General features: G+C 41.1%; 1 protein-coding gene across 1 annotated transcript in view; it reads right to left on the minus strand.

Annotated features, from left to right (window-relative positions):
• Nucleotides 1–10,206, minus strand: part of rnf123 (ring finger protein 123) — a 121,821-nt gene extending 111,615 nt beyond the window's left edge. Inside the window, exons 1-16 of the mRNA XM_087174504.1 lie at nt 10,059–10,206; nt 9,463–9,572; nt 9,118–9,202; nt 6,517–6,596; nt 5,337–5,434; nt 5,111–5,165; nt 4,551–4,636; nt 4,205–4,291; nt 4,050–4,117; nt 3,283–3,411; nt 2,263–2,374; nt 1,745–1,849; nt 1,317–1,442; nt 826–918; nt 393–466; nt 59–176 (exon numbers count right to left, since the gene is read on the minus strand). Coding sequence (XP_087030630.1) covers nt 59–176; nt 393–466; nt 826–918; nt 1,317–1,442; nt 1,745–1,849; nt 2,263–2,374; nt 3,283–3,411; nt 4,050–4,117; nt 4,205–4,291; nt 4,551–4,636; nt 5,111–5,165; nt 5,337–5,434; nt 6,517–6,596; nt 9,118–9,202; nt 9,463–9,544 — 1,398 coding nt within the window. The 5' untranslated portion in view covers nt 9,545–9,572; nt 10,059–10,206. The remainder of the gene's footprint in view (nt 1–58; nt 177–392; nt 467–825; nt 919–1,316; nt 1,443–1,744; nt 1,850–2,262; nt 2,375–3,282; nt 3,412–4,049; nt 4,118–4,204; nt 4,292–4,550; nt 4,637–5,110; nt 5,166–5,336; nt 5,435–6,516; nt 6,597–9,117; nt 9,203–9,462; nt 9,573–10,058) is intronic.
• Nucleotides 10,207–12,185: the final 1,979 nt, after the last annotated feature.

Consider the following 12,185-nt stretch of genomic DNA (forward strand, 5'->3'; position numbering starts at 1 on the left):
GCTAAACACATTTCCCATAACATAAGTTAACAGGCGGTGTAGCTGAAAGCAGTTTTACCTCCTTGTCAAAGTGCGTGGGCCACCAGGTGGTCGGGATGAGCTCCTCAAGCCCCGCCTCCTTCACTCTCAGAGGAGTCTTGATGTAAAAAAACACAACTGAACGCAGAACATCAAACGTAAACCTGCGTTAAGGAGACAACTGTCTAAAACGCTTCTTTCGAGGTAACTCACTGGATGTTTAAAAATTCACCTCATGTATATGAACAGTACTGACTGCATGATTTCAAACATTGCGGTCAGAGCAACTTGAGGATAAACTGCAAAACCAATCAAAGTATTTCCACCTTAACTGTGGATTGAAGAGACGGCAGAGTGAAGCAACACAAGGATATAAGACATTGTTGAGCAGGTATTTTCTGGACTTCTCATGATGCAGGATGGCCGTGGTCAGACGCAGATAGTGGATCTGAAAACACAGGAACAAAACAAGTGAGTAGTGTTATCAATGAGACATGCTGTTGAGGTTTGATGGATATTATCTCCCTTGTTTAAACAAGTACTTAAATGACCTGTGAGCTTCAGGTTTTAGGGGAAAGTTTGATTTGGTTTTTGTATCATTAGGATTATCTTTGATTGATAAACAGACAAAAGCCCAACAACAGCTGTGCCTGTGCATTAAACTGATCTCCATTTAGGATTTCAGTGACATGATAATCACAATCTGGGAGCCCAAACCCAAAGTAGGTCACAGGTCCAGGATCAAGCCAGAGCACAGAACAGAGGTATGGTCCCGTACCTCAGCTCTGGCTCATCTATATGTCCTACCTGGAAGCCCAGGTCTGGTATGATGGGAGAGAAGCGGTAGGCCCTCAGCAAGGACATCATCAGCTGCTTCAGGCACTCGTTCACTTCATAGTCCTAGAGACAGACAGACAGACAAAAGGAGGAGCAGGGTGAATACATTGAGCAGCTGGATCCAGGCGAAGACTTTATTGTCACCGATTAAACTCATATTAAACGCAGAGAAACGCAGATGAAGTCAGAAAAACTGAGACACTGACACCCAAAAGTGACGGTATGTTTTACATTATTTGTCTGTATTTGTTACCAGAACAGACACTTTAGATGAGATGCAGCAACTTCATATGCACTTTAGTAACCAGGTTACTGAATCAGCATTCTCCAGGAAAAACATCAGCAAACCGAGGCTTAAAAACTGTTCATGGTGTGGAGATGATTCTTTAAAGAAAAACACATAGACTGAGGTGCGCCAACAGTTACGACTGCATTATGTTACACTTTGCGTGCGTGTTTACCTCCATCAGCAGCCAGAAGAGATCCAGAAGTTGCTGTATAAGCGGATGTTCATCCACCGAACCTCCTCCCTCCAGAATCCCCAACAGGAAGTTCATCAGCACATCCTCCACCAGGTAGACTTTACACTGCAGAGACATTATTAATAACATTAATATAAATAAAGTGGAGACACAATAATTGTCTCACCATCAACACTACACTGGAGATACATGTTGTGATCTCTGACAGTGTCATGCTTGATACGACCAACAGATGGCACAAGAGGACAGAAATCAGTAAAGACTCCTCTGCTGTTTCAGACAACTGTCAGTGAAATAAACTGTCCAGAGACTACTATATAAACCCCTGTTCCTCCACAAGTATTGTGTTACCTATGCCAACAAACTAATTCAATGTCAAACTACCAATAGAAATTCAGTTGTTTCACCATGAGCGGAGCAAAGTGGTTGAAGATGTGAGCCAGAGTGACGAGGACTGTGGGTTCTCCTTGAAGCCTCCACACTGCACAGTCCTTCTCCACCAGCCTCTCCTCCTGCAGCGTGGACACAAAGAAAACAACTTCAAAAACACAGGATGCACAAAACTCATGTACTCACACTCATGTACGTGACTTCACCTTCTACAGGAACGAAAAACAACACAGACAGAGACAAGAGGCCGTTGATTAAAAACAACAAGACATTAACTGGCTTCCATTCCAGGAAAAGCCGGCTGTTGTTCTCTGTAAACAAACAACCAAGGACAAAACTGAAATTACAGTTTGATTAATGTGAAAGAGTATTTATTTGTTTCAGAGCTAATTCAATTTTGGCTAATCAATTACACACAAACCAAACAAGCAGAAAGCGTGAAGTCAGCGAGACTGTGATCAAATAAAACCACAAACCCAGAACAGAATATGGTGGAGAATAAAAGTTTAGCTGAGGAAACGGCTCCTGTTCCCACCTGTGTGTCGATGGCGGTGGAGAGGACGTTCTTGATGTAGCCCAGCAGTTTGTGAGCTTTCATCAGGTCTGCGGCTGGAGGGTTCTGCAGGGGCAGGTAGCCGTCCACGGGGTATGTGAATCACACTCAGGTTAAAGACAAATACCGCACTTAGAAACGAGACAGCCGTGGTGCAGCGGGGACAAAATAAGATTAGTCCTGAGAATCTCCTTCGTACGTTACCAGTTTCTGGAAACACGCATCAGTGCCTGTGTGTCTCTCTGTGTGGTGTTAACTCCTGTGGATTGTGTGAATTGTTAACTTTGACGGTTAGATATTTATCTATACTATTTATTTCAACGGTTGTAGAGAAGCCAGTGGGGATCCAGAGGGTTAGGAAGCTGCATTCGTTTTGTTTTATGATTTGGCGCCACCCGCTGCCCCTTCCCATCCTTCCTGATCTCCTCACTGAGTTCTTTTTCTGTGGTTTTTAGTTAATGACCAGAGAGTTTGACATTTGGTATTTTTAATTTTCGGTTACCTGAACAATAAATGGCTTTGCTTGCCAAATCACATCTGCATCTGTTGCTTCCTTTATCCCTAGACACCTGCTGGGTTGTAACAATCACTTATTACTGTGTTAAGTATGGAGGTCATGAAGTGTTCAACATCAAATGAATAAAAAAAGAAAGAAATAATCTTGAATAAATTATATAAAAAATATGTAAATGAAAAAATAAAAACCTATTAAAACTAACATCTTTATTTCAATCTTATTTTATCATAATTTTTTTTATTTCAATGAAAAAAATTTCTTTAATTCGAGTTCATTTTTATTTAATTTACTTCAAAAGGCCTTTTTTTTTTTAAAAGCCAGTGTCTCAATGAAACATTTTATTATAAAAACAAAAATGATCAAATGAATTTGCCCTGTGTGAACATGGTCCAAAACAGAAATACAGAAATAAAACAAAAAGGAATAAAAAAGAAAGAAAGCATTGAGCATAAGATTCTGTTTGTCACCTGAGGACTGAAAAAGGATATCTGAGCGGTCTGCTGCCAAAGTTGAAAGCCACCGACTCTTTAAAGGAGAGGCTGATGGCAGGAAAGTATGCGACACCTGGACCCGTCTTAATGTTGGTGAACGCTGTGCCCAGAGACTGGCCATTCCTGAGGACATCAACACACAGCATGAAGATACACGGAGGATAACAGCCATCATGTAAAAACTACATGACTTTAGTTCGTTAGTTAGTTTAAGTTTTTATTGTAGGATGGAAATACACACAGTTATTATATTAAACATTGTTCATCCACCGTTCACCATTTCTCTGATTTTGTTTTTTTAACTGACGAGCTTCTATGAAACTGCAAAGGGGGATGAATGAACTGTACGTTGTTTTTTTCCTCTTTTTCTTTCTTCTATTCCTGTATTTTATTGTCTCAATTTATTATAGTTTCTTTTTTCCTCCAATTACATGTCAGTCAATAGCGATAATGTGTTTGTGCCGTTCTATGTCAGTGATGTAAAAACTGATTTAAAGAAACAGTTTGACACTTTGATACTCTCCTTTATTTTCTCCCTGAAAGTCAGATGTTCAAACTGATCCCGATCTCATGTCTGTGTAGTAAATATGAAGCCACAACCAGCAGCTGCTTAGCTTAGCTTAGCATAAAGACTGGAAACAGGGGGAAACAGTTAGCCTGGGTCTGTCCAGCCTATAAATTTATCAAAATGTCAAACCATTTTTACTTACTTTTTTTATGTTGGCCACAAAATAAAAAATATAACTGGGTCAGTTACTTACAGGCAGAATGTGATGGTTCCCTCGTCCAGGTCTATCAGACAGCTGACGATGTCTCCTGCCGCCCACGACTGAGGGAAAATAAACAGCTGTCAGCCTCGCCATCGAGGTGTATTTACAGAATATAAATTATAAATCTCCAATGAATGGCTGCTCACCTTTCCGTAGTTAGTGGTGGTCACGTTCCACTTTCTCACTCTGTTTCCATCGTACGCGTATGAATCAGGTGTGTCGCCCACACCCTCCTGAGAGGAGAACACACAAAAAGATAGTTTCATCTTCTGTACAGTTACACACACTCACACTCTGTGTTTCATGTCAAACAGAACTCAAGTTACTGATTGGTAATACTCAAAAATATGAAAGTATTTATGCTCTAACACCTGAAGAATGAATGGATGATGTGAACATGAGAATAATGGATAGTTGTAGTAATTGTGGCCATGTGATCTGTGTGTGTGTGTGTGTGTGTGTGTGTGTGTGTGTGTGTGTGTGTGTGTGTACCTCCTGGTTGAAGCGACAGTTGAGAGTACACCACCCGATCTGCATGAGACCCTGGGAGGAGATCAGCACCTCGTACGCCCACTTCCCTGCAGAGAAAATCAAGACATTTGATTGGAAAAAAAAAATAACACCATTAGTGATTTCACATCTAATAACATTTAATTAAAGAATTATTTCAGTAATATTTGTGGTGTGTAGCAGTGATTCCCCACAGCTCAGTCCAGTTCTGGATGTTATTAAACTCTGTTCAGATTCTAACCCTGATATAGAGTTCATGTGTTCAGTTTACAGACACAGCATGAGACAGCAGACTGCATAATATGCCAGTGTTGTCTTAAAAAAAAACTCTGTTCCCTTTTCTCAAACATAAAAACCATTATATTAGATAAGACACTGCACTCTCAACAGTTCAGCATGAGGCATCATATGTTGTTATTTTTATTAGCACAAGGCCGTCACATGTTATCATCTTTTAGGTTTAAGCGATTACACGAAAACTGTTTCTGTTTGTATCCTCTAATGGAATAAACTGGGACACTGCGGACGTTTCATTGTTTTACCTTTATAAACACATGTGGTGGCTCTGATGGAGCTGAAGTTGCTGTGGCCAATGACCTGAAATCATAAAGGTTAGAATGGAAAAACAGGGGGAGAGGGCATCTTTAATTGCAGTGGTTACCAATTTATTATACTGCCATATAAATATCACAAGTGCTGGAATCACAGTCGGTCGAGTGTTACTCTACTTTTTGGGGTTGAAATGATGAATGTATGACACCATCTTACCCCTAACAGGTCATCGTCGACAAACAGAAGTCCTTCAAAACCGCTGGTGTGATCCAGGACGACTGGCTGAGGACCCAGACGACCTTCAGTAGCCTGATCTGCAGACACAGAGAGATCCAACGATTGATAAGTATTAGTACAATCTAAGGCAGAAACAATGTTTTTCTCATCCACTAACTGAGCGTTTAAGTTTGTATGAATCTAAAAACAGCTTCATGTTTCAGTGTGTTCAGGGAAAAATTTGCTTTTGGCAAATGATGACATAAGCTGCCCAGTGAAGGTGGGGCCTGAGGTTCCGGCTGCAACACGGCTGCAACACGGCTGCAACACGGCTGCATCGTGGTTCCAATGAGTGTCTGTTCTTCAGCTCACGCATTTATAATGTAGTTTGTAAAGTTGTTTCACTGACATCTTTCATGTTTTACAGCATTAATTCACACTGGCAGCTGAGTTAGATGGTAACAGATGCTTTGTGGCTGCACATTAACTTTCTCTGTCATCGCACATTTTAAATGTCAGTGCTGTCATTAACCATGGATTTATTTTCATTCTGATGCTGCGATCATTAGATAATGATGGTATTTGCAGCTCAGCAGCTGCTGGTCAACTTGGCATTTATGAGCCGTGATCAGATCTCGTCCTGGTTCAGTGTCTTGAAAACAGGCACGAATAAATGTGTAAATGAGAACAACTGTGTGTTGAATTGAGCTGATGAAAACGCAGTGAGGTGATGACAGCTTTCACTGCCGCAGTGCTGGGTTCAGTCTCCTGCTCTAAGAACTTTATTTCGTCTCTAACTGTCTCTGATCAATCACTGTAAATGTCAACACAGACTCACAGCATCTGTCATTAACCTGTATTTATGTTCACTGTGACAGACAACACAGTGATCATGAAATACAGATGTTATCAGCTGATGTTGCTGTGATGAAGTTTTGTTTTTTTAACTGAAACGAGTTTGAAGAAGAAGAAGAGATTTAACTGTTTAATGTCATTCAGGTGTGTCACTGTGGACAGAGCGCACCTGGAGACTCTGTCAGTGTGGATGCTGTTTTCAAACAAAAAGTGTTTTAAAAATCGCACAGCGTAACGTAGACGTAGTCTCAGTCTGTACCGGCAGAAGAGAAGGAAACACAAACTGCCAACACCGTGTGGACTGTGTCTGTGGGTGCACCTTTACCTCTGCTCTCCTCAGTGGGCTCTCCCTCAGACAGAAGTCTCTCCAGGTGAGCACCAAGATCCTGGAAACCGAGAGGCTTCCTGTACAAGAAGACAAAGAGGAGGAGAAACAGAATAAATGCACAGTAGGGAGTAGAGAGGAGTAGAAGGAGTTTTGTTATGTTCTCCATGTTGCTGATTATATTTTCTTTAATTCTCTTCATTTTTCAGGACAACAAATGAATATGCGAGTATGGACATTGATGTGTGTTTAATAAGTTATTATTTTATTGACGGTTACAACGACAACGAATCATGATAGTGATTTCAGGAGATATCACCCAGCCTCAGGACAGAGGTTACTGTAGGCTGAGACCGATCCAGGACTTTGGGTCTCTATAAAACTTTGTTTTAATTGTTTTGGATCTTTCAGAGAGTAGCTCCATGCAACACGTACTGTAAATAAACCAGGACCAAAAAAAAACATCATACATTTAAATGGAAATGAACACATATCACTTCTTTGGCAAGAGTTTGAACTTATCAAACTGCAAAAGTAAAATTTAGGATTTACATACAAGATAAAAACCTAAGAATAAAGGGAGGTCTGGGAAGCCGGTTCAGACTTGATCCTGGAGACCTGCAGCACAGAAACAGGTGAATACACCTGCTGACGTGTCTGCAGAATTAAGAACACTTGTCTGGACATTAAAACCACAAGAATAAAGCTTATATTGATTTTTATCTTGACTGCACTTGTCACTTACTGAATTCTCCTCATGGTTTTCTGATATGTAAAGCTTCTGCTGCAGGAAATTAATTTGATGTTCCTAAATCTCATCATTATTAAATCTTCATGTTTCAGATTCTGAGCCAACAAAGGGCCGACAGGTTTCAGGTTTGTGTTCACATATTTATTTAGACAGAAATGATGGCGTTTGATGGTTGAAGTCAGAAGCTGACAGTAACTCCTGCTGCAGCACCTTCACATCCAGACTGCAGCAATACTGTGTGAACACAGGTTTAACACCAGATAAATATGGATCCAGATTGAGTGTGACTTGCCTTATTTTTACACATGAGCTGTGTTGTGTGGCCTGCAAGAGCTTTTCAAACGTCATCACCACCATGTGAAACTCATCCTGCTGCCAGAGTTCACCCCTAATCCTCACAAAGAGCCAAACCTATCCTAACTGTAAGGGTTAACTGAAGAGAAGAAGTGTGTGTGTGTGTGTGTGTGTGTGTGTGTGTGTGTGTCTATGTATAGAGCTGCTGAGAGTAACATGAATCTGTGTGGCTTAAGGGAAGAAGCCAGTGGCAGCAGGTCACTGAAACACAAGTCCAGGTCACGGTACAAGACACACACTCATATACACACAGTCCGAATTTTACCAGCTGTGACTGAGTTTTTATCTGTTGCGCAAGACCTCAACCTGTCAAAAGAAAAACAAGTTGTGAAACCCAACAGCTCACGGATTCCACAAGAAGCATTGGAAGATTCTGCTCCATGTTGACATGAACACATCACATCCTCTCTGTCAGCTGCACATTCATGCTGCCAATCTCCTGTTCTACCACATCCCAAAGGTGTTCTACTGGATTCAGATCAGTGAACTTCACTGAACTCACTGTCATGTTAATGAAACCAGTTTAGAGACGACTTTTGCTTTGTGACATGGAGCATTATCCTGCTTGAAGTAGCCATTAGAAGATGGTGCACTGTGGCCATAAAGGGATGCACATGGTCAGCAACAACTCAGATAGACTGTGGCATTCAAACCATGAGTGACTGGTATAAAGGACCAAAGTGTGCCAAGGAAACTTTCCCCACACCATTACACCACCACCACCAGCCTTGACTGTTGACACAAGGCAGGTTGGGTCCATTGATTCATGCTGTTGATGCCAAATTCTGACCGTACCGTCTGCTGCCTCAGCAGAAATCCAGATTCATCAGACCAGGCTGGATTTTTCCAGTTTTCAGTGGCCTGTGTCCACTGCAGCTTCATATTTCTGCTGTTGTAACTCATCCCCCTCAAGGTTGGATGTGTTTATTCTGATGCTTTTCTGCTCACCACAGTTGTAAAGAGTGGTTATCTGAGTCACCGTAGCCTTTCTGTCAGCTCCAACAAGTCTGGCCATTCTCCTCTAACCTCTCTCATCAACACAGAGCTGCTGCTCACTGGGTGTTTTCTGTTTTTGGCTCCATAACTGAAGGATTTTATGAACTGCACTGCTGCCACATTATTGGCTGGTTGGGTAATTGCACAAAATAAAGTGCTTGATGAGGCTATGTTACCATGGTAATAGTTTCAACAACATCAGTGACAGCATCTCAGTCCAGTTCAGGCTCAACTGAAGTCCTCCATAAGAAAATAACAAATTAATGTGGAAACCAAATTTCATGACAATCCATCCCGTAATTCTCAACACATTTCAATTTAAAATCAAGAAGCATTTTTTCACTAGTGTCTAAAGTTTTATAGACTAAAGCAGTAATCAAAAATACAGTGGACAGATTAACCCATAATAAAATGAATCGTCAGTTACAGTAGTAAATGAGACTCCACTGTAATGTGGGTGCTAACAGACTAAAGCAAGGATGAGCAAACCACAATGTTACCTGAGGGAGGCCACTGCAGGTCCTTGTTTGTCAGAAGGAAACACATGATACAGGTAGTCACTCAGTAGCTTCTCATTCACTATACCTGACAGAGGGACAAAGACAATGATCAGTTTTGAAAAAGCTGTGTTGTAAATCAGCAAATACAACAGAATTATTTTATGAAACATGACATGAGAAATTCTATTATTTTTAATTTAATGCAGTTAATATCTTCAGTTGTGTTTGCAGTTTTCTGGTAAATAAAAGAGGTTTTCACAACTGTATGACAATCAGTCAATAAAAATGAATACTGTAATTTTTATGTGTGAGGTGTACATGCAATGCTCCACCAGCAGGTCATACCTGTAGCTTTGGGTTTGTCTGTGTCTGAAGACAGTCTGTAGTTTCGGCGGGTCAGAGCGGTGCCTCCTCCTTTAGAGCTCATTCTGGCTGGAGTCAGCTGCACCCACACACTGCTTATAGACAGGAATACACTCAGGGATTCATGTACTTTTACTGCATGCAGCTGAAAATACTTCTGTGCCTTTACTGAAGTTACTTCTACTGCAGGCATTTTCACTGCAGATACTTTTATAGCAGGTACATCTGCTGCAAGTACTTTTTACTGCAGATGCATTTACTGCAGATACTTTTACTGCAGGTTCTGTATGAACCACCCCTCACGGTAACATTATGAGTGAACCAGTGAAACCACAGTTTAGCGTTAGCTCACTGTAACCAGTGACACCCTGCTCTATGCGTTTACATAAAAACCTTTCGGGTTTAACTGGAACCCTTCCCCCGGACCCTCTGTGGGTCGAGGCCGGCTGAACCGGACCCCTTCGCCCCGACAGCCTCTGTCCTCGCCCGGCTGCTCTGCTCTCTCTCAGACAGGTCAGCGTTAGCTGGTGGCTAACAGCAGCAGCTAGCAGCTAAATGGACTCGACGTTAGCACCTACCGCTGCCGTCAGGTTAAACGAACCGGACCTCCAGCAGTGGTCCGTCAGTGAGGCTAACGTTCGGGCTGACAGTTGAGATATGTCCTGTTGCTGTCCAGGGGAAAAGGCTAATTTGTACCACAACAGTCCTCTCTGTCAACACCTCTCGCGCTACGGAGAGACAGTTGGTCCAAAATACAATTCTTGGCAAAACGCGAAGCAAAAATGACGCTCAAGTTTGGGAGGTCGAGAGTGATAATGGCACATGGACGATGACATTTAGCATCGTATTCTCTGTTTTTGCACTATATGTACCTGTGAAAATGATAATACACATGTAGTGAAAGTGTTAAGACTGTTTCCTGATTTGTGAAACCTTTTTATTGTTTTTTGTTTTCTATTTATTAAAACAGAAAAAGAACAATTCCGCAGCTTTTATCAATCGAGGCCACATCATGATACCACGTCTAGCTTAAAACACTAAGTATAAGGTTAGACTTGTCAAACCTGGGCTTAAAATACACTCTGGACTCTGGAGTCCATTTAAAGGCGGGTTCATATTTGTGAAGATGTATAGAACATATGACAGCCTTTACACTTCCACAAAATCCCTTCAATGAAGAAAACATGGAAGAAACCTCAGGAAGAGCAACAGAGGAAACTTAATACAGTAAAATTACAATATGGAAAATAGGAATTACAATATTATAGGAAGTAATAACCCTAACCCTAACCAACCATGGAGAAAGACACACTAGAAATAAAAATACCAGGAAACCATAATCACAGAGGAAGAGCTGGTGTCAACACACAGAAACTGGGACGGATACTACTCCAGTGACAGCAGATGTTTGCCCCAGGTCCCCAAAACAGGTTCATCTGGTCATGAGTATAAGTATACTTTTAATTTTTTTTGTTTTTAGAGATCAGAGCTGATTGTGAAGCAACAGTGCGGTCAGAAAAATAGAAAAGGTGTAAATGTCAGAGCAAGAAACATGAGATTCGAGAGAGGACCTGAGAGGCAGACATGTAAATGAGCAACAGTCTGAAGTTTAACTCCATCTTGTGGTCGTTCTGTGTCACTACAGATGATCTGTTCAGAGAAGGTGAAGCCAGTCTGCAGACTTCAGGTTCACACATGCTGAGTCAGTCAATATGGAGACTTAAAAGTCACCGTTAGATGTGGAATCATTTATAACAGATGCTGAGGCTCAGCTCTTTCAGAAATGACACTGAGGACATGATTAATCTCAGCAGTGCACGTACCTGTTCTTTCAGAAATGCTTGTGACTAACATACTTTTTACCTCTTGCCGTGAGGTTTATTTATTTATTTATTTTTGTTCATGATGTAAACTCAGAACTCTTGTAAAAGATAGCTCATATACACATTTTAAAGAACAACAGAGAGAACAGACACTCAGACGCAGAGAAATACTCAGAAGACGCTGAAAAGTTCAACGAGCTAAGTCTTTACTGGGTAGGAAGTTGGTCATACAGTCCCAAACTATGGATAACTCAGTTATCAGTTGTTTTTTTACATGATTTGTCAAAATTGTCTTTGAAAAGGAAACAGAGGCGTAAATAAGATTAACAGGCAACATATTAAACAGAACAAAGTTGGGGAATATTCATAGATTCATATTCATAAATGCACAGCTTCAGTTGTTTTACAATTTGGTAGAGGTGAAAGTGCGTTATATGCAGTGCATCAATTAATCCAAAATAAAAAAATAAAATGTCTTCCCGCTTGTAACGAATGTGACATGATGAAAGCCATGTGGAGGTGATTGAAAGGTCAAGAAGCTGGTCAAATATAGAGCTTTGTGCTTTGTGCCTCCGATTGGTGGAGTATATGTTACTGTTCGCTGATTGGCTAGTCACAGACCCGCCTGTGGAACAGTCCATTTCACAGCGAGGAGGGGGGAGTTGTTCGACAGATGTTTAAGATTTAACAAATAAAACAGCGCGTTTCCGTCCTTTTATTCATTAATAATAAAATATACTCGACAATATCACATTCAGGTTGAGTGGATAACTGCTTCCAAAGCGAAAGTAAATCTCGCATTCAAAACTACATGTCCGTCTCTCCCCACCGGGAAGTGCACGTTGGGTCGGGTTGTAGTCCTGGATCTGGATCCACTCCTGA

This window comes from Seriola lalandi, unplaced genomic scaffold (assembly GCF_002814215.2).
Source record: "Seriola lalandi dorsalis isolate HSWRI2012SDOR001 ecotype SW California unplaced genomic scaffold, Sedor1 jcf7180002054358, whole genome shotgun sequence".
Taxonomy (NCBI): domain Eukaryota; kingdom Metazoa; phylum Chordata; class Actinopteri; order Carangiformes; family Carangidae; genus Seriola; species Seriola lalandi.